Raw genomic sequence first — 27,478 nt, forward strand, 5'->3', positions numbered from 1 at the left:
GAACTCTGCAGTGGCATCAAGTTGGGAAACATTGACGATAGTTTCACAATAATGAGAGCAGTGAGAAGGGAACTGCACGGAGGATTTAGTGTTCTTCGTTCCAGGAAAGGAGCACTGAAATTCTTGCTTTTATGTAGCAAATAGTGCCATCTGTGCAAGTCTGCAGCAAATTTAAACCTGTAACTAGTTAAGAGTCAAAGTCCTGGACCGAATTAATTGACACATGGGTTTCTTTATGCCTTCATTGTGAAAGCGGCGACATCACAGATTTCTGCTTTGCACTGCAAGTTTTGTACTTAGCGTAAAAACATTTTAACATGTGTTGTGTGACAAATTAATTGATCTGTTCACATTCTTCCTGTTCAGCTCCACTATCTGTCTGGTCACTTACAAGGTTTTGTTTTGAGCTCTAGATGTTGCTTTGTGATTGAATGACTTGGTTCTGGATGTAATAAACAATGGAGACTTTGTGGTGCCGCTGAGATATTATTTGACTCTGACTTAAATTTTATAAACATCTAATCGAGTGCATTCCGTAGGAAAATAAACTCCACATCTTCAAAGAGGATATGTTTTTCTTATACTGAATCCTGATTAACATACTGAATTAATGTATGATCAAAGAGTTTGGTTGATTTGGCACTTAATTTTGTTTACAGATATTGAGCTTGTGTGTGCATTTATTTAAAAAACCCATGACATTTATTAAAAATATATTATCATTATTATCTTCCTGTGTTGATATATTTCCAATTGAAACAAAAGGTTTGAGCAGGGCATATTAATTAAATGCCTAGGCGATTGGTTGGATGGTTGGATGGTTGGTTGGTTGGTTGGTTGATTGGTTGGTTGATTGGTTGGTTGGTTGGTTGATTGGTTGGTTGGTTGGTTGGTTGATTGGTTGGTTGGTTGGTTGATTGATTAGTTGATTATAGCCTGTGTTCACAGTTATAATGTAAATCATCGATATTTTTGGTCTGTTTTCCTGAAATAGAAAGTATTGCTTAACTTTAAATAGACAAACATTAATTTGATCAACTTTAAGGAGTACACAAGTATACAGATGACCTCAAAGCTAGCACATACAGTATGGACTAAAAGCCACAAAATATTGATTTCATGGAGTATTTAAAAACATCCTCCACATACTGTATAGTAGCCATGAATAATCACACAACCCTTTGAAGTGTTTTCCAGAATTTGCTTGAGAAACACTGAGTCCTCAGTGTAATTCTGTCCAGGAACTATTTAACGGAAAAGTGCGGTCCAGTGACGGATATGTGATGGGTGTAGCTCGGGTGGGAGCGAGACAGTTTTCACGTTCTGTCTTTAGCTCAGAAAGGTCATGTAGACTGGCTACTGTTTTTACACAGGGCTGGTACATTACACAGCAATTGAACACAGCAATTACAGCACATGGTTACATAACGGCATGAGTGTGACTTAAGAGCCGCCCAGAGCAATGGCCAGTTTTATCTACCTCGTCTGTCTTCCTACAGTGGATTTCCAGTGTCATTTTTACTCTGGCTCTGATTTTATTGAGTTTATGAACAAAACTTTTCAATTTCTGAAATGTTTGCCCAAATAGAAGGCCTGTCTGCTAACACCAGCTGCCTCTGACTAGCAGTAGCAGATAGCGAATCATTAGTTCAACAATTTGTTTGTTATTGGTCATGAAATATGAATAGCCACAATTGAACCCAGTGAAAAAGGTTGTACACTTGGTCCTTGTCCAGATTTGAGCCTTGCACCCTTGATAAGAGTCTTCAGAGTTCAAATCTTTTCTGAAAAAACATTTTCCACTTCAAGACTTTTAGTAACCATTCAGGGTTGATTTGATTTGATTTTAGTGGCAACTTTCTTAGTCATTTGTTTTGCATCCATAATAATCCAATTTAGAATGAAATTGAACATTTCATAAAAAATAAAAAAAATGTAGGGCAGAACTTGCTTTACTCATCAGGAATTGATTGGATCAGTGGATGATTGGATCAGTGAAAAAAAGTGGATGTTCCATACTAGAATAGAGCCGGATCTGAATGAGACCTCCAAATGTCTTTCTGGAGGCTTTTTAAGCAGGCCATGGAGGCTAAAAGTCAGATTCATTGCTTCTTTTTCTTAGTCTTAAAATGCAAGTTATTACATTGATGACAAATTGGCATTGTAATGATAGCTTTTGACAAAGATCTATAGGCCTGTGTGAAAGAACATCATATGTTACTAAAGACACACTAAAGTTAGGTATCTATCTAGCGTACTGGAACTTGGAGCAGCTGATCTCATAGACTGGAATGTAGAGCTCACAAGAACGAGGCATCGAATGTAAACTTTTGCTGAGAGTGAAAAAAAAAAAGTAGTGGAAATAACCATTCGGGCCCTGTGCAGTAAATGGAAAGGCAATCATGACTTTGTTTGTCAGACCTGTTCAGTAGGACATATTCCATCAGTCTTGGATAAAATGCTCCCGCTGGAGAGGTCTTAAACATTTCCACCACACATCCTCAACTGGATTCTTGCTCTTTTTTTCAGTCTCGTCTTTCACATTTCAATCTGTTTTTCCCCGAACACAACGTGGCACTCAGTCACACGCATACTTTTGTTTTTCAGTCTGTCTTGTAGAAGGAATGGCTGCTTTAATAATGCTTAAGGATCTCAGTGCCATAGCAGTGCTGTGGGATCAGTGTGAATACAGCCTATGATCGCTCCCATATGTAGGGATTGTGCCAGAAACAGTGACATTGGCTGAGTCCCAGCATCCCTGTACCTCAGTGTGTCTGTTGTATGTGGTTTCTGACAACCTGCGCTGACTTGATTTAGATGATTTATGTTAGTCTGGGCCATCTGTTGAGCAGGAGACTGATTTTCACACTACCAGGACACCATGTGTCATGCACTTTATCCAACTTACCATTGAAAGCTGTTACGTCTGGTCTCATTTGTTGTGTGCTGTTGTTTTTCTAAATCTATTAATTTATTCAAAAATACCATAAAGTTCATTTCATACATACAATAACTTGAATACAGCTCTTTTGTGATGGGAAGGTAATTCTGATATTTTTGGGGGGCATAAAGTAAAAAATGTCAGGGTGATAAATTTGAATGAAGGAAAGAAGGCTTGCCAAAGAATGAAATTCTGAAAAATAAAACCTTTTCATGGAAGTCTGGCGTAAAGATTGCATAATCTTTTATTATTATTATTATTTCTTAGAGGAAATAATGAATTTTAAGAAAACTGCTTCACAGATTATTAGTATTTGAAGAACGTTTGTCCACCAAATCAGTCATGTGGTGCGACCAACATGCAGAAACCTAAAACAGGAAGCGACATTCATTGAGAGGACCGCGTGCAGACCCTCATAAAAATGTGTGTCAAGATCAGTGTTATTTTAGTATTATTTATTTTAGTATTATTTACTATATTATTTATAGTATTGGTTTTTTTATAATTAGTTTTAGTTATTTTGTTATATGCTTAGTTATTTTTAGTACCTTTTTGTAACTTCTAATTTTCATTTCTAATTTTCTTTTAAGTTTCCTAAGATTATTTTATTTTATTTTATTATTTTACTATGAACACTCTTGTCATTGACCCTACTACAGTCTTTCTGGTTAAATTTTGTGAATGTTCTCCAATGTTTATTTAGTCAACTTATCCTTGATCTCTGGTGATGACCTTTATAGTGCTGTCACTTGCTTTTATTTGCCCGTGAGAACCACAAACCTCTCTTAAGATTTGCTTTTCTATTTCGGTCCCCTTCTAGATGCGTGTGTGTGTGTGTGTGTGTGTGTGGGGGGGGGTGTCCACACACAGTGGTTTGCCAGGGGACCTACCTTTGATACTGAAAAGAGATAAAACTCCTTTCTTTTCCTCGTATTCTCTCTTTCTTTCTGTTTTTGTTTTGAACATTTATAAAGGGCCTACTCGAAGACAGTTTAATCGCAAATCCACTGTGCCCTTAACTTCAGTCTAAACATCGCCCTGGTAATGTTTATGTTGACTACGCAGAAGACTGTCTTGGGCTCACTGCCTTTGACACTCCTCGCTTACTCTCGGGAGTAATCACTAATCGCAAGAAAGAACGGAGATAAACAGGCAGGAAATGAGAGGAATGCAGGGAGGAAAAGCTTAATATTTTCAAACTTTGAATGTGTACCCAATAACCTCACTCTTCAACCGTTTTGCCCCCCAGTTTGATGTTTTTTGGTCTATTTTTGTGTGTGGTTTTGTACGCAATCGAGAGAATGTGTTGTGTTTGTGTGTTTCCATGCTCCCTCGTTCACATCTGGAATATTAAGCTGAGAGTTGGACTCTCTTGTTGATTAATTTTCATTTTTTCCTACGACGACTGAGGCCAGCTCGTCCTCACCACGAGTACATTTGTTTTTCTCTTCGTGATGAAGGCAGAGGGAATGAAGGAAAATCTGGATCTTATTTGAAGCAGTTTCTTTCTGCCTTGACGTTCTGCTTGTATCCTCACCACAGCTCAGCTGGAATCTGCCTCGTGCGAGGAGCTTACTGCGGTCGTGTCCCAAGTCACCCATCCCTGAGGATGACAGCTGTGCCGTAGTCGTAGTCGTGGGAAAACGCTCTTCAATGCTCCCCTATGCTTACTGAGAGCACTGAACTCGAGTTGGTGGTGTGGTTGGAGGAACATTTCCACTTGTGCTCCTCAAGGAAGTGGATGCTTCTTTGTAATTAGGCCCAGGCATCATAGGGTTACTGTACTTTAGCCCAACAACAAACCAAACCAAATCCATCTCTGTATCTTTATTGCTCCTGAAGTTGGAGTGAATAAACCAGAGATCTGCAGACTGAAGCAGCCCCCAAGGACACAGAGCTCTGAGCTTTTGGAATAAACCACATCTGTATCGGATCAATGCTGGACCTGTGAATGGAAATTACTCTCTAAATGCACTGATTATAGGTTTTTCTACTTTCATAACGTTTTTGACATTTTTTTTTTTTATAGAACAGAAATGTATAGGGATTTAATATAAACCATCAGTTTGGCTCATGAATATTAATTAGGTGATGTAAAGTTATCCTGAAAGTTCTAACCGATCTGCTGAAAGCCAGGTAAGTGGGAACTAGCCAATGTTGCATTATGCTGCTCTAACGGTTTCTACAGAATTTAATCAGGTTTTACCATCACAGTTCAAACTTGTTATACATACTTCAGTCTCCATGGTAAACTGTGTATTTCTACACAGACTACATCATATGCGTGACCACTCAGTCAACTAATAGAATTATTTTCAAAAGCACAATCCTATTGGCAGGTCCAGCTTTTGGCAGGTCCTGTACCCGTCCTTTAGTTGTCTCCCTTAATGTTTTCCTTCTTTTTTCCGTTTGGCTTCTCATGTAAATTTCACCTCTGCTAGCTCATTGTTTTAGTAGTTGGGGTTGGATAAGGTTTGCATGGATGCAAAAGGGCAAGGATTGCTTGGATTGAGCCACGTGTCCACAGTTCCTTCCAAGACTGTGAATTTTCATACATAGGTCATGTTTCAGGAAATTCATTGGATGTCGGCGTATAATTGGAAGCTTTCATGCACACTTTCTGTTAAAGCTGTTTGTTGCCTCCAAATGTCACATAAGGTAATGTTGATGATTTTAGAGGAATGCTTTTAATCAAATAAACCCACAATTTGGGGGGAAATTCCACTTGAAAGTGAGGATCCCTATGCCACACTCACTAAGAAATGAGCACTCTGAAGGGTGCAGGGTAGTACTGACTAATTGGAAGTCACTGCCAATTTATTTTAACATGGCAGCAAATCCAAGCTTATAACTGTTACAGTAAGTTACATATTGTTTTGCATAAGTTAAAGGAACACTCCACCGTTTTTTGAAATAGGGTTTATTCACCGTCTTTCCTACATTTAGATAGGTGGGCAAACGTATTCTGCGCCCAAGCTGAATTTTCAGCATCAATACTCTTTATTGGGATTTATACCCATTTAATATAACCCGTTTGTGGACTCATGTTTAGAACTGTGAGTATGTACGGTCATTTGATGCACTCACAGGTGATGAATGTGGTGATGCATTGATGAGCTGCAGTCTGTGGTTTATGTCAGTGTATCTGTGATTTTCCTGGCTTTACCATACTCTCATTAATAACACACACACACACACTTTCTTTCTATGAGACCTGCCATCAGTGCCATGTGTTGTGTGAAGAATGTACAGGGGTCACAACCCCACTTCAAAGCCTCCTTGCATCCATTTTTAACAGGCTGCTTTAGAGTAGACTAACTCTGAGCTTAAAGCCTCTGACAGGCCCAAACTCCCCAGCAATGCACTCTAAATTACATTATTAAGCTCTCACTGTTGGGATTGATAATGGTGTAAATTGATGCTTAGTGTCTTTAGCATTCCCAGTTTAAAAGTTATGCCAGACTCCAGGGTTTCATGGGCCACTTTTATCACACATACTGACCTCTGACCCAGAGATCAAAGATTATAAGGTCAGGCAGTGGGAAGCACAATTCACACAGTTGTTGTCCATTTGCAAACAGCGTGAAGTTAGGATCATGGGAAAGACAGATCATCTGAGAATACAAGCATATCTGGCTGTTGTAACATTGAGAAGTGTTGTTAAAAAATGCTAGTTGAAAAAAAAGATATATATATATCTTTATATAATATATATCTATAATGATATATATATAAAAGATATATAAGATATATATATATATATTACGTTAATACATTGGCTGGATCCCAAATGGCACACTTAATGTAGACTCGCGGTCTCGTGGCCTTAAATTGCGCGTGCTCGCCAAGTGTACGAGTCCGTAGAGTGTCTCATTTGGCATTTCAGCGCTCAGAAGTGTGCTCGCGAGCGCCACTTTGGTGCCCGTGATGCGGACTTCGGCGAAGCCCGCACTTTCACACACTCCACACGAGTTACCTACCCAGGAATCATTGCGAACGCCCAATCAGATAAATGAGGGGAGGAGTTTTGAGGCTGTTTGACTTTCGGTTTTCTGCCATCCAGTGGTATCAGACTGCATCACTGAGTAAATGCACTGGTATTTTCAGCACGTTACAGCACATCTGTGGAGCTGCCCAACAGTTATCACCATTAAATTCATTCTTCAGGATTTAGCTGCTCATTTATCAGGGTTCTTTGGAAATCCACATCTCAGATAGATGCTGGATTCCTCTGGCACTCCTCTGGTAGGTTGGTTGATTATGAAATGGCAGCTTTGGGTGGAGATTTGTGCTTGTGCTATTCTACGTTTTTTGACCTAGGATCAGTTAAGAATTTGATGGGCTGTTAGTTACATAATCTAAAATGTCATTGAGCGCAATGAATCACAAATTTTGATGAACTGCTTTAGGGAGTGTGTGTTTGTTGTGACATGGTATAAGTTTGGCGTGGCTCTCATCTTGAGGGATGGCTTACACAACAAGTCACGAGGGGGATGAGGAATCCATTACATCCTGCACACTTCCTGTTCACATCAGACTGTCCTCCTACACACATGCACAGCTACATGCCCTCAGATTGAATGTTTCCATTGCGTTTATGATTTGTTATCAGTTCAAAATCAAATTTAAATGATATTAACTTCTAAACTGCCATTCATTATAATTACTTGTTTATTTTTTTCCACTTAACTAAATATGTTTTCTAAGCTGGTAAATGTTATGTTGAATTTGATGTGTGGACATAAACGTCATAGAGAATCCTTACACTCATTGGCTGCTGTGTCTATAGACACGCTAGTAATGCTGTTGTTTGGTGATGCGAAGAGCTAAAGTTAGACAATCACAAACACTTATTATAGTGCTTTACCAATGGAAAATCAGTACCTGTATGGCCGAAGAAATAGAACATATCTGAAGCCAGACAGAAAGACAAAAAAACGAGTGTAAACATTGGTACGACATACACAAGGTGGAAAGATTTGATGATAGAGAAAATCTTGAGTTGCTTTTTGTTGTTGTTGGACAGATAAAACTAAAGCTCTAAAACTTCACTAGTATCAGTGTAATTGACATTAAACTCAGAGATGATCATGCTGATCCATGTCAGTAGATGACAGTACAGCGTCTGTCACCATTGTAGTATCGGGAGCCCTCTTCAGTAACTAAACCAGTGGTGTCCAATCCTGCTCCCGGAGGGCCACTATCCTGCATAGTTCAGCTCCAACCCCAATTAAACGCACTTGAACAAGCAAGTCAAGGTCTTCAGGATTACTAGAAACCTTCAGGCAGGTGCGTTGGGACAAGTTGGAGCTAAACTCTGCAGAACCTTGGGCCTCCAGGGCCAGGATTGGACACCCCTGAATTAGGTACTCCTCGACAGCAACCAATCAAGTACAGTATTTTCCCGTAATATAAGTAAAAAAAAATTAATCATCTGAAACATGCTGCAACTTGCATTCTGAAGCAATCTATGTAATGCAATTAAGCACATAAAACATGCACATTTGGATTCATGCTGAATAAGCCAAAGATATTTTCCCACACACCGGTAGTTCCAGTTTAGGTTTGGCGTTTATAATAAATGTTGTTTATGTTCTGAATACCGTTAAATTTAAAGGATTTGTTGTGAACTTTTTTCTGAATGTAATGTGAGTTATAAGTCAGGTTTTTTTTTCCTCTCAACATTTTGACCCAGTGTGGCTTATTTTCCGGAAAATACGGCAGCACCCTGAAATCATCATTGTTTCTAGTTGACGCATCTAGGTAATGGTGCACTTGCAGTAGCTTGTTTTAAAATCTCCTTTGATGATAATTATGTTGAAGGGATCTGAAATAGAAAGCAAGAAGCTCACAGAATGTGAACCCAGCGAGAGCGTGGCAGTGTTGGTAGGACACATGTTGCTGTTTTTAATAAGTATTAACGCTGCTAGCTCTCCCGTGTAGGAGGCAACAGGAGCGCCTGCTTTACTCCATCAGAGCGAAGAGCTTGCTGTGTGTGGAATGTGTAAGGCAGTGATGGGAAACAGATGCCTCCTCTGCAGGCTTGACGCTACACGTGGCCGCTGTCTCTCCAGAAGGGATCTGCATAAAACGGACAAGGTGCGAGCCAAGCAATCCGGTCCAGCATCTAATAGACTAGACTACCGTGGCATGACTTCGCAGCACGTGCGATCACAGACCTTCTGCTGGTGATGATGTTGTTGTCACATGTACACACGCATACTCGCTCGCTCTTCTTCCAGTGTGTGTCAGCAGGGACCACAGTTTGGGTGTCTGTACCGTACGCAGAGCGGCCCACACCCCGGGCCTGCCAGCCCAGGCCCAAATCACAGGGCTGCTAACCGCAGGGAGCTAATTGTAGCACAGCTTCTCGAACCGCTTCCCTTTAATTCTCTCCCTGGTTTCGCTCACTCTCTCTCTCCACAGATTAAACATAAACAATTGCTGATATAGCTCGGAAGATCTGGGCCGTGGAAACGAGCCAAGAGGACATGCGAGAAGTGGAATCTGAATCTGAAAACTTTCCAGAAACTTGAGACCGATGTGTTTAGAATTTAGCACGAACCAGTTACTCTATATTTGAGGCTTTAGGGGGCTTTTTAGACTGTATTTACAGAAAAGTAGAGACTGAGCGAGAGGAGGAATAGGGTTGTGATTTGACCCAGGCCAGAATCGAACCCCGATCCCCATGAGCTGACAGCTCTTATACTGTATAAGATTAACATATACCTTAACATTTTGGACTTTTTTTCTTTCTTTTTTTTCTTTTTATTTAATGGAGACGTACCATGACATTCTTTAAAGTGAATTGGATTACCTCATTAAGCATAGAATATGAATATATATATATTAATCAACACCATCATATACAGTACCATTTAAATGTTTGGGTTTTAGTAAGGTTTTCTTTTTTTGGAGGGGAAAAATAAATGAATACTTTTATTCAGCATGGGCGCATTAAATTGAATATTTAAATATTTTAAATAAATACTGCTCTATTGGAAACAACAATATGAAGCAGCACAACTGTTTTAAACATTGATAATAATAATAAATGTTTCCTAAGCAGCAAATCAGCATATTAGAATGATTTCTGAAGGATCATGGGACACTGAAGACTGGAGTAATGATGCTGAAAATTCAAATAGACAACAGTTCTTTTAAATTGTAATATTTTTTTCAAAAACATAAATCTTATCGATCCCAAACTTTTGAACTGTGATGTATATCAAATTATACAATGATAGCGTGATAATATAGTAGATTGTTTTTGTTAAGGTGTCTCATTGGACATGTACTCATTGGACATGTACTGTAGTGATGTTGATCATTTTTCAGCTGTGCTGGTGTTTAAGACATTTGCGGTGGTCTCTGGACTGGTCCCCATCTCTAATGATCTTGCCGGCTGTTCTGATGAAGATCTAAACTCTGGAACATCTGGCTAACACTTCATCATCCCACTGGCCAGTTTCCTTCTGCATGTTTGAGAAAGACTGACCCACAATTACAGGGTTGCCAGATTGCAAATGACCCCCCCTGCATATCGTACATACATAACCTATTGAATGCTGGCTTTAGAACGTCTGGCTTGGAAACTGTTCCAACAAAACTACTGTAAATAGCCCATGTCTATTTTTTCCCCCCGTAACATGGTTACGTTGGAGATTTCTGTGCCCTGGTACAGTCGGTCCATGAGGTTTCCTCACCAGTGACGGCAAATTTTCAGACCAAAGTACCTGAGAGGAATTTTAATAATGTAAGAGGATTACTCTTACTCTGTTACGCACAGTGTAACAGTGCTTATTTTGTTCATTGAGGCTAGCAGATAAACGTGAAACTACTTTTTAAAGTGTGTGTTATCATATGAGGGTTGATGTGTGGTACAGAAACATTAGACACTGGAGAGTTTTAATGGCTCTGTTTAATAACAGCCATTGAAATGCATTGCTGCTAAGCTTGCCAAAACCATTTACAACGGGAGAGGATGATTTCCAAACCATCTGATATAAACATGATGATGACACACTGATATATTCAGATGTGTACATCACACACACCAGGTCTCCATCTGTCCTGCTTAGTGTTAGATTCTACATGACAGGATTCTTGTTATCGATAAATCTTTCATACTTTGAATGCTGAGCTCAAAGGAAACTCGGGCTTGTGATGTTACATAAGAACTTCATAATTTACTGTAGTGACAACACTGGCCTTGAGTAACATTAATTTGTGAAGTCTGTCATGCAGTATCAGGCTTAATGTGTCCTAATGGCCAGCAGAGGGCAGTGTATGATTTAAATCTGAAGCTTTGAATCTGAGGCTTTAGTAACACATGTGCATTAGAGCCCAACGAAAGCAGCATGTTTTAGGGTCATATGTCAAATTTACGACTGTCAAATGTTCATTGATAGACAGTGCTTTTATTTTCTTTTTTTCTGAAACATGTACAGCTTTCACCAAGCTGGTTGCTCACTAAAATCCCCAGTCATCATGTTTTCAGCCATTTCAGGTTTGATTTTGACGTGACATAAAGCAGTGATATCTAAGTGACTGAGTTGTTTACTTACTTTTTAATTAGTCCTCCCATTAATGCCATAATTTTGTTCATTCAATTCATTCGCTAACACGCACGAGAACAAGAGGTGGGATTTATCACACAAACCAGTCATAACCAGTCATATCCAATTAGCGCGATGGAGGCATTGCCTCCTCTCACATGACTTTCCCCTATTAATTCTCAATTACCCCCCACCAAACCCACCGCATGCTTTAGGGGGTCTGTTAAAAATCAATGGGCTCAGGGGAGGCAAGAGAGATGCGGACTCCCGCTGTAAGTCTACCTGCTGCTGTTGCTGTTGGACAGTGTTCATTTACTTAATGTCACATTTTGTAATTAATATTATTATTATTATTATTATTTTTATTTTTTAAAATATGGATTGGATTATTTCTCATCCAATTTTTTAAGGAAGGACTGCCTCCCTGGAAGAAACGTCCCTGATGTATATGTTTTAAACAGCTTCACACACTGTCTTTTCAGCATCACAGTGTCATTATTTCTGTGTTACAAATATTAATATTATCACAGAACAACTAGTTTGGATAAACACTGATGTCTACAGAAGCGATTAAAATAGAGTTAATCACCTTTTGAAAGTCTAATTTCCCATGAGTTCTGAGCAGTCCTGTGCTCTGTTTCAGATGGAGCAGTTTTCTGATGATGAGCTAGATCACGCTGCAGAGGAGGACAGCGATAAAGAGGACCAGGACCTGGACAAAATGTTTGGAGCATGGCTCGGAGAGCTCGACAAACTCACAAAGGTGAGGCTGAGAGACCTGTAACCTGTAAATTTGTGTCCTGTAGGTGCAGTGATGCTAGTAATTTCACACATGGTTGTCAGTATAGATTACATCTGTGATGTCACAACTCATGAGGCTTTAAGCAGCGTGAAGAACTTGTTTTGTGCAGTATCCTCATAGATGCAGTTTGGTTTACTATTTAAGCTTCTTTTATTAGTTTTAAATGTTATGCAACAAAATGTATTAACAATGAATGACAGAATAATCTGATTCTGTTTTTTTTTTTTTTATTACATCAGTGATAATCTGTATTTTTCTAAATTAATCAGACAGTCCTGAAATCCCTCTACAGTTTTATTAACAGTACTGACACAGGTGAAACTACTGTATATGTGAAGTCTCATCACTCTTTTTTTTCTGTCTTGTCGTCTTTAGAGTCTAGATGATGGGAGACCAGAGAAGGTGCAGAAAGCACCTCTCAGACAAGAGACAAACATGGCCAACATGGCCTACCGCTTTTCCGTTTATAACATCAACGGTATACACAGGATACACTCTACATTACAAAATATTCTATTATTATTGACAATGTTATATTGTTAATGTTCTAATATCAGTATGACCTCAGGCAGGGGCTATAGATTCCAAAATTATTGATGTAATTTTTGACTACACAAGGATCATTATGAATCATTATGTATTGTCTCCCTAAAAATCATTATTATCTCATGAAGAAGGGCCTACATATTCTCCAATCACTGAATTAATTGGGGGCTTTACATTCTAATGTCATTATGACCTCATGAGGGACTATATACACTACTGTTCAAAACTCGACTTGAAAAAAGTCTCATGTTAATATTGTTACACTTTAAAATAACAGTTTTCTATTTTAATATATTTTAAATGTAATATATTCCTTGATTGCAAAGCTGAATTATCAGCATCATTACTCCAGTCTTTAGTGTCACATGATCCTTCAGAAATCATTCTGATATGCTGATTTGCTGCTAAAGAAACATTTCTTACTATTATCAATGTTGAAAACAGATGTTCTGCTTAATATTTTAGTGGAAACCGTGATAAAAAAATAAAAAAATCTGTATTACTTGATTAATAGGAAATTTAAAAGAACAGCATTTATTTGAAATACAAATATTTTGTAACATTATACATGGTCAATTTAATGTGTCCTTGCTGAATAAAACTTCATTTCAAATTTCATCCAAAAAACTAAATCTTACTGACCTCCAATGTTGGAACAGTAGTGTATTCAACAATAACTCACAATTAAATAATAATTATTTCAAAATAGATTTTCCCCTCTAGAATTCATGGTGGTTTAGAAAAGTTCCCTTAGGAATATACAAAATGGTCACAGAACTCTGCATCTGCCCAAAACAGACAGGGTTTGCTAAGGAGTTTAGTTAATTGACAAAAATAAATATTGGCATGCTAAAGTAAGCTGGTTTGTTTACATGTTTGTTTGGTGTGTGTATGTTTGTTTCCTTACAGAGGCACTGAACCAGGGTGACGCAGTGGATCTGGATGCTCTGATGGCAGACCTCTGTTCCATCGAGCAGGAGCTCAGCACCATCGGTAAGCCCAGCAGCGCTTCCTCTCGCCTCGGACTGGCCGGCGACCCCAAAGTCCGCCAGAAGCCCCCCGCCGGCCGCAGTCACAGCACTAAGCACACGGGCAGCAGCAGCGGAGGGGCGAGTAGCAGTGGCGGCAGCACCAGCAGCAGTACCCGCGCCTCGCCCGCATCTACGGTCCGAGTGGGCAGCGCCACCAGCAGACCCTCGCTGGCATCCAACTTCTCTCTGGATGACATCACAGCCCAGCTGGAAAAAGCCTCCCAAAGCATGGACGAAGCAGCCAGGCAGAGCTCCACATCCTTGGGCTCTACGATCTCGGCACCGTACTCTTCCTCCACCGTGAGGCGGCCGGCCTCCCATCATCATCATCATCATCGCAGGACAGGGTCCGTGGGTACGGTCACGGAGCATGAGGTGCGGTCCTTTGCCCATTCCTCCCGCTCTAGTATTAACTCTGCTTCTGCGTCCAGCATGGACTCGCTGGACATCGATAAACCCAAGTCTGATCAGGACGGGTTACAGGACGGACAGGACCAGCCGAGTTCAGAGGTAAACAGTGCTTCGTGTTGTTCAAATCTCTAACGGAGACATGGGTTCTCTTTGAAGGATACATGCAATGATTTAAAATAAGACAAAACACGTTTTAAAATAAACCAACTAAAATCTAAAAATCAAGATTTTTTTTATTTAATTCACCCCTTCAAAAAAAAAAAGTTTTCTTTGAAGGAACAGTGTTCCCACCTATATATAGGAGCTTTATCTTTAAAAGTGTCATTTCTAGACCTAGAAAAGTCATGCAAATTAATAAAATTGTATTAAGTTTCTGTGGGCATTTGTATAATGACACATTTTTCTAGTTATGATAAGTTCTAAAATATTTTATGGGGTAGAAATTGAAGACAAATATATGTAAAAGTCTGTAATCCTTATCTAGTAAATGATGAAAAACTGGAAGAAGACTTTGAATATTCTTTGAGTACAGTAGGGTACCTTGGAGAACAAAAGGGTTGAGAATATTGATTATTATTGACATTGATTATGCTGTCTACCTGTTGCAACAGTCTCGAGTGCTTAAAAAGCTGCCTGTGTAGGTTTTGGAATGGAACCGAGTTAGTCAGGCCTCTAGCAGAGCAGATTAAGCATTAAAATGAGTTGTTTCTATCCCTGACTGAAAAAGCAAATAAAAGCGGCTTTTACCCTGACTGCAGACTTAATTACACAGATGAGTGATTTTTGCAGCAGTTTGGGTTGTATTTATTTGCTGATAGTAGTCTAACCCAAATATTTAAAGGTTTAATAAATGCAGACTTCTCAAATGCATCAGTTATCAGTTACATTTTATTTCTTAAATTAAATGAAAGCCATTATGCACCATTTCTTTTCATTAAGGCTAGTTCACATTGCCAAAAAAACATTGATTAGTATTTTTGCCCCTGTTGATGTTCGTCCGGGCAGCTTTTGTGAATTGAACAGAATGAGTGTGTGATCACAGATGAAATGATTTAGGAAGCTATTTAAAGCTGTCTGAATGCAGTCAATGAGTTGCATTCTTCCTTTGACTCTCTGGTTGAACAGAGAAGATTGATGTGGAGGGATTTCACTAATCTATCCTTCTATCCCACAGATTTTTACTGACAAACATGATTGACCTACAGATGATTGATGATAGATAAGTGATTCAGTCGTTTGCAAACTTTTGCTAAACCTGGACACCCGACCCCAACCACATATATTTTTCCCAAACCCTCCAAAGTCATATAAACAAACCTGAAAATGTAAAACCCAGTGTTTTGTTATTGGTTTAACTTCTCTGAAGTTTCTGATTGGCTAAAAGGGCCCAGCCAATGAGAGTCTCTTTTCAAGATCAACTGAAATAACAGATACCTATAAAGTACTTGTGAAGTACACTAAGTGTGCAATAATTGATATACAGATTACATAAAATGCATGATAATTGTTTATTTTTTTATTGGGTATTTTATTGTATTTTAATCATTTAGCAGATTATTTTGACATCAATTTCAATGAATTATTATTACTACATTTAATCATTAAGCATATCATTTAATTGCGCACTCTATTACAAAAAAAAAGAACAAACAAGCAAAATAAAATGCTTATGGCATCTTATACCAAACCGCAGTGATTGTCCATAGAGAAATGAATCATATGTTATGTGACATGCAACTGTCACATAATCTAGTTGCAGTGATTATTGCTCACAATTTTCCCCTATGCTTTCACACTATGAACAATGATTAATGTTTATTAATCAAAGCACTAATGACTCTTGTCTCTCCTCTCTTTCTGCACAAAGCACTCGTATCTGGACAGGGAGACCTCTCTCATTCTGAAAAGCATTGCAGGAAAGCCCTCTCACTTGCTGACCAAGGTGACGCCCTCTTTCCACCTCTGGATGTTTTGAGTTTCTCCTAGTGGCTTCCTAACCCCTCTATGCATGCCAGCATGTTTCATTTTCACCCATTTTTCTTCCATCGGTTTTCTTTATGTTAAGACATAAGGAAGCTCTTCTAATGAAACAAAGGCGTCATGCTGATTCCTCGTCTTTACCTAGTCAGTTCAGTAAATCAAAGTTCATTAGATGAATCAGAATAAATGGTTGATGCAAAATGATGTGCATGGATACTTCACATCACATTCAATGTTTGTGTTGTTCTATAACAAAACAAGAATGTTCAGGACTCTATTAACTCAAACTCTCCATTTATGTATGTTGATATAGTCATAGTGCACTACGTTTTAAGGCCTATTCACAACAAGTCTGACAAGTAAACAACACAAATGCTAAAATATTCATGAACATTTTTCTGCACAAAATTCTCGTAAAAAAAAAAAAAAAAGTTTGGACATGTGAATAAATGCCAAAGTCACATGTTTAATTCCAGCCAAAGTAAGCAATGTTCTCAAATGTGCCGGATAAAGGCATCTGCCAAATGCATAAATGCTAATTAATTTCTCAAAATCATGAGAAAAAAAAACGGACCTGACAGAATTAAAAAGTATAATATTTCAGAACTCAAAGAATTTGGTGTAAAGAGGTTCATGGATTAATTTTAAAATCTTGTTGTGCATGTTTTTATCATGTTCATTTACACATGACGTTTACTGAATCAATCCATTTTATAATTTGTCATTTTAGTGAGGGTTGTTTAAATCTGTTCTGAGCCCCTAAAGGGCTTGGAGGGAAGCTGGGAAGATAAAATGTAATGCTTTTGCGTTCGCTTGAAAATTATGTGAAATGGGAGGAAAAATGGTATTTTAATACCTTTCTCGAAGGAACACAATTCTTTTGCTAGATAATGTTATAGTTTTAGCAAGTTTTCTAGGGGGAACGCAAAAGCATTGCAATATCATTTTTACTCCATCTCATTTTTTTTTAATCACCATGTCTCCTTAGGGGCTCCGTAGCATCTGAGATATCCTCGTGAAAACAAATTGTTTTGCACTGTGACTGTTATCTTACTTAAGGTTTATCTGGAGAGCATGTTCATGCGTGCATGTTTTGAAATAAGTTTTGAGCTGTGTGTTATCGGCAGCTCTTCAGCACTGCGGAGTGTCCAAATCAAATAATTAAATATGCATGAAGATGTTTAAAGGATTTTGGGGAGCTCATTCCATTTAGAGGTTAAACATTTGGACATCTGAGAAAAAGTATTATACTAGGACATGAGGCTGAAAACTGGAAATGGATCATTTATAATTGCTGTTAGATCAGCATCATTGCTTCTGTTATTACAGAAGGAAAGTTTGTTTCGTCACTGCTTATGTAACACAACATCTGTGATAATGACTGTAAGTGATGACTGTGTGCTCCCTCAGGGTTTGAATGTACCTGTTTTTTAGATAGGTACACCCTAAGATCGTTTAGCTGTGGACAGGTGGCAGACGGACCCGCAAGGTAGCGAGTGACATGATCAGCACAACAGATGGATTCTAGGTAGAGATTGAGTTTCTTCAGAAACAGCGGGCTGCAGTCCCATCACACAGAAGTGTTGCGCTCCCATTAGCAACCAGTGTTTGTTTACACTTTTTTGAGGATTTACCTGCTCAACAAAAGATGTTTGTAAACCAAACCTCCATTAAACAGTTTGCAGGATTTAAGCTTTCTTAGCTCAGATCGGCTCATCCTGTTAAACTGTTCTGTGGCGTATCGACCCATGGAAGCCTAACCAGTGCCGTCCACTGCTGATAACCACATTTATAATGTGTTAAACCCAACACAACCTCATGGTAACTATATTTTACATTTTGGCGAATCATCTGTGAGAATTTTGTTTATGAATGTGCTGAAAGTGAAGTTTCACTGTCATTTCTTGTGTTGTTCTTTGCTGTTTTGCTGTGGACACTATCTAAAGTGTGTCAGCTGTGTTGTGGCGGCATTAGCGAGGCTTGGAGTCGGTTGAGATGATCTGATTGGTTGCAGGAGTTGAGTGAACGTGCCTTTAATCCTCTTTGCACTCGGGAGGTTTCATTACCTAGATTTTCAGTCCTTATTCTGACACTGTCTGTTCATCACTGACTGCCCTTGTGAAAAAAGAAGCACACTTTAGCGTACTTTTAAAAAGAGTACTTATTACGGATAAAATATACTTAAGTGCAAACTAAATGTCATGTTAATTACATATTTACTACAATTAAATAAATGTATTATAGTTTAAATTTATATTAAATGCAATTGAGTGCCTTTTTGAACCATTTATGTAGGATTTCAGTACATCTTTGTGTAATTTCATAATTATGTTGTCTTTGATAGTTAAAGTGTTCAGTGTTTGCTGTAGGCTGGTCCTACAGCTTGCTATCAGAGTTCTTCTGAAACCCTCTACCTCCCCCAGCTCCACCTGCCTATTTCTGCTATGGTATGTCTATTCATGCAGCAGCAGCAGATCTTACATGGTGCACTTTTAAAAAGTACTTAAGTGTATTAAGAAACAGAAATGAAAGTGGTCTTTTATTTCATTAATATTATTATCGGCAAGTTTTTTTTTTAAAATATACTCTTAAGTTTTGAAGTACACTACAAGTGCACATTAAGCACACTTCTTTTTCACAAGGTGGTGCAAATTAATACTCAGTTCTTGTCAAGTTAATTGCTTGAATCTATCCTTAAGTCAACAAACTTCACAGTCTTGTGAAAATGTATTCAGATTCAGCTGTTATTTGTGACTCACCGCTAATACGCACTATGCTGACGTCACGTAATGTCTGTGAGGCTCTGACACCTACAGCTCCTGGGTTCATGTCTCTCGTCATACTCCTCCTCTCCACTTTTATTTACTAAGTCTGCCCTCAGGGGACACACCTGTTCACAGAGATTTCTTTTTCTCTCCTCGCACTACAAAAGCTGCACTGGTCTCCTAATTTCCGAAAAACCTTGGATCCTGTACAAGCCTTGATATTGGAGTAATACAGATAATTGTAGTTTCTGCTGCCAGGTGGTTTGTGATGTAGAATTATGGGTCAGGAGAACAGCTGCTGGCCAGTTTCTGCTGACGCTTTAGCACAAGTCTTTTTTTCTTCTTAAACAAAGGGTCATTCAGTTTTGGCATTGAGGCCTTGAGGCCTTGAAATTCAGTAGTGGTATCACCATAAGCCACTAATAATATCTGGATTCTGATCATCAGATCAGGCCATTCTTGTAGAAGAATATGTTGGGACACACTTCTTTTTAATATGTGTGTTTCTGTGTCAGCTATGTCCTATTTTCCACATGCTGTCTGTGAGTCGGTGAGCTCATGCCACAGAAACATGAAGAAAATACACTATTAACTAAATACTAAATCTCTTAATCTGATAAAAATAAGTAAGAGTAAATGTATATGGCTCTGATTATGAATATGATGCTATTTGCATGTTTGATATTCCTGTAGCCGCCGTGCTCAGCATTAGTCAGGGGAGGATGTGTACTGTTAAGAGGCTTGAGCTGTAATTCCCTCATTTGCCATTTTGTTAGTTAAAATGAGGAGGCATGTGTGTGTCCAGATTTTAGGATGATTCTGTAGCTGCAGTCAGTTTTTATGTGCCCTGTTTTCTCATGTGTATTTGTGTGTTATTCAGTGTGAGAGGATAATACACTGTGATGTGGCACAATCCCAAACCCAGACTAAAGCAACTACACACAAATACACACACACAGAAACAGAGGAGGGGAGGGCTTGATAGAAGTGTATCTGACAGTAAAAGGGGAGGGATCATCTCTTTGTTTTAGAGAGAGAGAGAGGGAGAGAGAGATTAGCCAGTAGACGAGAGGTAGTAAAGTGTAGCTAGATCTGCCCATCCTCCACCTCTCTGCTGGTTGTATTAGATGCGTTTTATGCTCTTGGGCAGAAGAGCTTCTCTCTGGGAATCATTTATGCTGTTGGACAAAGATTCCGGTCATTTATTCGTCAGTAATCTCACCGATGACCATTCCGGATTTACATGGACATTAAACTGCTCTGAGTATGGATCTGCACACCTCAGCAATGGCCAGAACAGTCAGGAATAGATGTGGGCTAGCTTCAGACTTGCTACGATGGGATATTTTTCTGTTCGACTGGACCTATAAATCTAAATGTGACTATTGAAAAGCAGCTTTCTGTAATCTGTTGAGGTGAATCTGTATTAGGGATTGCTAAAGGGCTACTAGATGCAAATGCCAGGAGAAGAGCGCTCAGATGGTATTTACCAACAGATGTCTTAGTGTTGCTTTTTTTAAGCCTTTATTTTCCTCTTTATACTTTGTATAAACTGTTCTTCAAGGTCAAAATAACCCTTTTTACAATGGCGTCTTGCTGGAAAAGTCAGGTAAATGTGAGGATTGTGCACTCTGGGTCTTATAGCTCATCAAATGTCCAAATGTTTAACCATATAGTAGTCGTGAGGAACCCCACATACCAGTACAATAATTCAGAATGTATTTCCATTTGGTGACTGTGTTTGTATGTCTTTAGGAGGAACAAGCTGCCAAACAGAAAGCTGAGAAGATCCGAGTAGCTCTGGAGAAGATAAAGGAAGCTCAGGTTAAAAAGGTGAGATGATCAGCCGAGTTTTGCTTACATGTAAATAGATCTTAACTGAACTGACACAAGCCCGGTCACAAATATTTCCAGTTTAACAACCTGTACTGCTCATACTACTTAGTTTTCATATCAGCTTCAGCATGTGCAGTGGTGTAGTGTAGAAGTGGGTCATCGCAGTGTAATGCAGCACACTTACACAGCTAAATCAAGTCCTCGTGGGACCTGGGAAATGATTTTATAGCACATATTCACAGAATTATTCAAGTTATTTGGCTTTAGAAGGGCTGTGTTGCCTTTAGTAGAGATTAACCAATCTCTGCTAGTTGACCAATATTTTTTACTGATAGTTTACTTGGGTTAATGGTTCAATAATAATAATAATTATATAATAATAACAATTATTATTATTATTGATGATGATAAAATAATAAAAATAACATTATTATTATTAATAATAATAAAAAATAAGAGTATTTGTTTTATATGATTTATTGTTGTTTTCTAATGAGTACCCAAAAATATGTCCCCAATTCACACTTTCTTCTTTGGTTAATGGTTCTTTCATAATAATAATAATAATAAAACATAATACTTATGATTTATGATAGTAATAATTATAATAATAATGATATTTGTTTTTATTATTTAAATATAAATATGATACATTGTTGTTTTGTAATCATTTAAAAAAGATGTCCAATATTTCTGACCGAATGTCACACTTTCTATTTTGGTTAATGGTTCTTTCATAATAATAATAGTAGTAATAATAAAGTTTTATTGTTGTTTTCAAATAAAGCAATAAGCCTCAAGAAGCCATGGGTTACAGTGGTTTTAGAACAGCTATGCATAAGCAAATTATAATTCAATCATTTTTCCACCAGTCAAAGTTGTTCTTCAGCAATGACACACACAGTTATACTGATGCAGTGAGGTCACAGGTGTGTGTTTTTATAGAGTATTTTACAACAGCTTCGAGTGCGGCTCAGTCAATCATTATAAAGGACCAGATCTATCCGTTTTATAATGATTATTTAGTTGCTGTCCAAAAATATAATAATAATAATATTGTTCATAATTTTGATTCTGCATATAATTTACTGGACAATGTAATCAATAATAATATAGTATTGGAAATGGTCGTTAAAAATAATATTGGACTTAAGAATAACATTGGACTCTTCTGTCTATGTTGGCAAGTATACAAGTCGATATAAGTGCAGTCATAAATTGATGTCCTGTGTCAGGACTTCCTGAGGGTTCTGTGTTGTTATCTGAGGAGGTGAAACAGGGCTATGTTGATGCAAACAGCCAAGACCAGATGATCAAGGCAACTTAAACACATTGAGGGGATTAGTGTCTGTGCACGTGCGGCCGCGTGGCCTTACTGTCCCTCAGTGTCTGTTCTCTGAATGTGTGTGTGTGTGGGTCAGCAGCAGCCCTGATGGAATGTTTTCTGGGTCAGGTCACTGTCACAGTGCAAAATCTGAGCCTGTGTCTCTTTAAAGGCTGCTCCCTCACAGTGAAATCACTATAAATACGCTCCTAAAATCCACAGTTAATCCGAAATACAAGCTTGTAGAAACTTAAAAAGCTGCTGGATTTGGGGTGGTGCTCGGGGAGGAAGCTGTCACTCTCAGATATTGCTCAAAGGATCTCACTAAGTATGATCTGATAAATATGTGTGTGTATATTTTTGAGCAATGACGGAAATTGATTGTTGAATCAGGTCTGCTGAAATGACAGTTAGAAAGAACTGGTTGTTAGAAAGAAATACATTTTATCAACAATATCATCATATACAATCACGTAAAAGAGAAAGCACACACTTTTGAATTCTATGGTTTTATGTATCAGGGCATTACAAAAATCATCTGGTCCTTAGCAGGTCTTAAAATGAGTTAAAAACAACCTCAGATGAACAACACCACATGACATATTACACAGTGTCATGGTTTATTTAACAAAATAAAATGGAAAAGCCATGGGGGACAAACCAAGTACATCCTTACTGCTTTCATAGGAATTCAGAGGGTAAGTAGCAGTCAGGCATATTTGATTAACTGATCATCAGCAAGTGTGATCATTTCTATAAAAGCAGAAGTTTTGGCAGTTTGCTGGTCTAGACTCTAGAGCATTCAGGTGTGTGTTAACACAATGCCAAGGAGGAAAGACATCAACAATGATCTTAGAGAAGCAATTGTTGCTGCCATCAATCTAGGAATGGGCATATGGCCATTTTCAAACAATTTTAACAATTTGATTATACATTAAGGAAGGTTATTCTCAAGTGCAAAACATTCAAGACAGTTGCCAATCTTCCCAGGAGTGGATGTCCCAGCAGATTCACCCCAAGGTCAGACCGTGCACTGCTCAGAGAAATTCGCAAAAACCCCAAGAGCTACATCTCAGACTCTACAGGCCTCAGTTAACATGTTAAATGTTAAAGTTCATGACAGTACAATTAGAAAAAGACTGAACAAGTATGGTTTGATTGGAAGGGTTGCCAGGAGAAAGCCTCTTCTCTCTAAAAAGAACATGGCAGCACAGCTTATGTTTGCAAAGTTGCATCTGAACAAACCGACTCTCAAGACTTCTGGAACAATGTCCTTTGGACAGAGAAAACCAAAGTGGAGACGCTTGACCATAATGCACAGCTCCATGTTTGGTGAAAACCAAACACAGAAAATCAGCATAAACACCTCATACCAATGGTCAAGCACGGTGGTGGAGGGGTGGTGATTTGGGCTTGTTTTGAAGCCACAGGAACTGGGCACCTTGCAGTCATTGAGTCGACCATGATCTCCTCTGTATACCAAAGTATTCTAGAGTCAAAAGTGAAGCCATCTGTTCGACAGCTAAAGCTTGGCCGAAATTGGGCCATTCAACAATGATCCTAAGAACACCAGCAAATCTACACCAGAATGGCTGAAAAAGAAAAGAATCAAGGTGTTGCACTGGCCCAGTCAAAGTCCAGACCTTTAGAGAGCTGTGCATAAACAAATGCCTGCAAACTTCAATGAACTGATACAACGTTGTAAAGAAGAGTGAGTCAAAATTCCTCCCACAATGATGTGAGAGAGTGATAAAGTCATATAGAAAATGATTCCTTCGAGCTATTACTGTTAAAGGTGGCTCTACCAGCAGCTGAATCATAGGGTGTACTTAGTTTGCCACCCATAGCTTCTCCATTTTGGCTTTACTTTTGTTAAATAAGTAATGACACAGTGTAATATGTCATGTGTTGTTGATCATCTGAGGATGTATTTTTCTAATTTTAAGACCTGCTAATGACCAGATGATTTTTATTATGTCCTGATATGTAAAACCATTGAATCCAAAAGGGTGTACTTTCTTTTTCACATATATGTATGTATATGTGGCTTTGCGATAATGTCTGTAATGTCATAGAGAGAGAGAGAGAGAGAGGTTTCTTATGTGATTTATTTGTTCACAGGCTTTTTGTTGTTGCTCAGATATTTGTTTGTACTAAAATGGGGATGTGTATGTAGTAGGGTTATTTCATTTAATCTTGTTTGTGTGCAGTTGATGTTGAAGGTGAATGTTTGCCTGAAGTGCTTACAAAAGGCCAAATTCCCCAATAAAATGTCAAAGGGGTGAAAGAATAGGATGATTCAAAGGCCCCTGGTAAAGGTCTTCACAGGTCCACTTGGATCCGAAAACCCAAGGTCCGACCCAAGACTCGAGTGTGTTCGGGTGCAAAGCTTTCACGAGTGTCGGGATGAGTCTTATATTAGCGTCTTTGGGTCTCGGGTAATTTGAAAAAAATGCTTTTAGCGAATGGACCCGATAAGACCCAGATTTAGTTATGTTGATAATTACCTTGAATATTTAGGTAAATAAACGCTAATCATCTTATGGTCAGGTAAATAAAATAAAAATTAACATTACGCCAAAAATTATAGAACGTAATGAGGTTACAGTGATGAGTGATTGACATTTCAGCACTTCATGAACAATATCGTTCATGTGAAGTGCATTTTTGGGAAACGCACATAGAAAAGAAACAAACGTTTGTAACCTCGCACACAGAAAGTTAGCTAGGGGGCTCAGAAACCCCAGTGGCGCTCCTGAACATACATAACTGTTGTCATGTTCTGTCTATCCCCTCAGTTGGTTATCCGAGTGCACCTATCAGATGAAAGCTCCAAAACTATGATGGTGGATGAGAGACAGACTGTACGTCAGGTGCTGGACAACCTGCTGGACAAATCTCACTGCGGGTATAGCCTGGACTGGTCTCTGGTGGAAATCATCACTGAACTCCAGACGGGTAAGACCTCTGTCTGGTCCTCATTGTGACTTGGCCAAGAACAGCCCAGTAATTGGGATGTTATTATTATTATTTATTTTTTTATACATGTTTAACGTAAATTTGGAATTGGTACCACAGTAATATACCAACATGGAGCAAACTGGTCTTTCTTTCAAACCGTTGCACAAAAAAAGACATTTGTGGAAAATGTGTAGATTTATACACTACCAATTCAAAAGTTTGTGGTCAGTAAGATTTTTAAATAAAAATAATAAAGAAATTAATACTTTTATTTTGCATAGATGCATTAAATTGACAATAAGGACATAGTGTTACAGACGATTTCTATCTCATTGCTGTTTTTTGTTTTGTTTTTCTATGTAACAGTTTTAAATGCATCAATTTAGCAGCAGTACTGTTTTCAACATTGATAATAAGAAACGTTTCAAGAGCATCAAATCAGCATATTAGAATGATTTCTGAAGGATCATGTGACTGATGCTGAAAATTCAGCTTTGCCATCACAGGAATAAATTACACTTTAAAATATATTAAAATAGAAAACAGTTATTTTACATTTTAATAATATTTTACAATATTACTGTTTTTTTTTTCGTGGTCTGGCAGGTAGTGCACATGCTGTGGTATGTTGCGCGGTAGGCCATTCCTTTACTGACTAGTCTGAAGTATCATCCAAAGAGAGACTGAATCAATAAAGACAAATTAAAAAAGGGATTAAAGTCATGTGGTCAGGCTTGCCCCAGATCGAGCACAGCGACAGCTGGATGATAATTCAGCTGCAAACAAAATCTTTTTCATTTTTTGCTGGTCTTCAAAAACATAACAACAGTCCTATTTGATTTATTTGATCGGTGCAGATTAGCAGCGAGTATAGATTAGCAAAATCTATGTCTGAAATCCCAATAGGATTATCCCATACAATCATGTGCAGTCTGTGGAAGGGGTAGCACTAGACTAGGTAAATATTACTATAACTAGTTCCACTAATTTCATAATAGTAATACTAGAAGTTGTTATTTTAGGCAGTAGAATTGATGATGGTCAGGACAGGTGTGGAAGGCATGAGGAAATTTATGTTTTTACTGATTTTATGAAAAGTTTTAAATATTGAATGAAAACCTGAATCCCAATTCATACTCTAAAATGCTACTGTGCACTACTGTTCAAAAGTTTGGGGTCTGTAAGATTTGTTAATGGTTTTAAAATAAGTTTCTTACTGTATGTTTACCAAGGCTGCTTTTATTTGATCATAAATACAGTAAAGACTGTAATATTGTAAAATATTATTACAATTTAAAATAACTGTTTTCTACTTCAATATATTTAAAAATAATAATATATTACTATATTCCTGTGATAGCAAAGCTGAATTTTTAGCAGTCTGAATTTACCCCAGTCTTAGGTCTTCAGTGTCACATGATTCAGTTACACTTTCTTTTAAGGTGTCCTTGTTACAGTGTAATTAAACATATAAGTTAACAAGGACACTGTAAAATAAAGTGTTATCCCTGATCCTTCAGAAAGCATTCTAATATGCTGTTTTGGTGCTCAATAAACATTTTTGTCACACTTTAGTTTGGGGAACACATATTCACTATTAACTGCGACTTTTGCCGCAATAAACTCCTAATTACTGCTTAATAATAGTTAGTAAGGTGTTAAGTTTAGGCATTGAGTAGGGTTAAGGGATGTAGAATATGGTCATGCAGAATAAGGCACTAATATGTGCTTTATAAGTATTAATAAATGGGGACACTTAATAGTCAACAATATTATTGATCTGCCTGCATTGACACCATTATATGAGAACTGAACTGAAAAACTGATACTTTTTTTCACATTTCTTTGATGAATAGAAAGTTCAAAAGAACATCATTTATTTGAAATAGAAATCTTTTATAACATTATAAATAAAATCAGATCAAAAGCACGCACATCCAAAGCAATATGTTGCTCAAATTGGGTGCTCGACAAGAAAATTAATAAAAAAGGAAAAAAAGTCGGCACACCATGGCTCCAAAAATTTGAAAATTTAATAATAGACTCACACACAGGTGGTAATGTTTCGAGCGCGTAGGCTCTTCGTCAGACAATTAAGAGTTGAACACACCACGCCTTTATACTCACAAGTGACCCCCCCCCCCCAAAAAAAAGATATATAAAAAAAATATATAGATAAATAAATTAAAATAAAATAAAAAATAATAATAATAATAGTATTTTTTCCTTTGCCTTTATTTATTTTTCTGGGTGACATTGGTATTATTATTATTATTTTATTTTTTTAAATTATTTTATTTAATTATTTTTTTATTAATTTGAT

The 27,478-nt window shown here is 37.9% G+C and overlaps 1 protein-coding gene across 2 annotated transcripts in view; it reads left to right on the top strand.

The window, feature by feature from the left end:
* The window catches only part of raph1a (Ras association (RalGDS/AF-6) and pleckstrin homology domains 1a), a 65,755-nt gene that overhangs the window by 25,347 nt on the left and 12,930 nt on the right, over positions 1-27,478 (top strand). Inside the window, exons 3-8 of one of the 2 annotated variants that reach the window (XM_084122114.1) lie at positions 12,143-12,262; positions 12,677-12,779; positions 13,757-14,388; positions 16,157-16,231; positions 20,790-20,867; positions 24,993-25,152. In XM_084122114.1, the coding sequence (XP_083978240.1) occupies positions 12,143-12,262; positions 12,677-12,779; positions 13,757-14,388; positions 16,157-16,231; positions 20,790-20,867; positions 24,993-25,152 (1,168 nt within the window). The remainder of the gene's footprint in view (positions 1-12,142; positions 12,263-12,676; positions 12,780-13,756; positions 14,389-16,156; positions 16,232-20,789; positions 20,868-24,992; positions 25,153-27,478) is intronic. The other variant, XM_084122115.1, reaches the window with a different exon arrangement.

This window comes from Abramis brama, assembly GCF_963993115.1.
Source record: "Abramis brama genome assembly, chromosome: 8".
Taxonomy (NCBI): Eukaryota; Metazoa; Chordata; class Actinopteri; order Cypriniformes; family Leuciscidae; genus Abramis; species Abramis brama.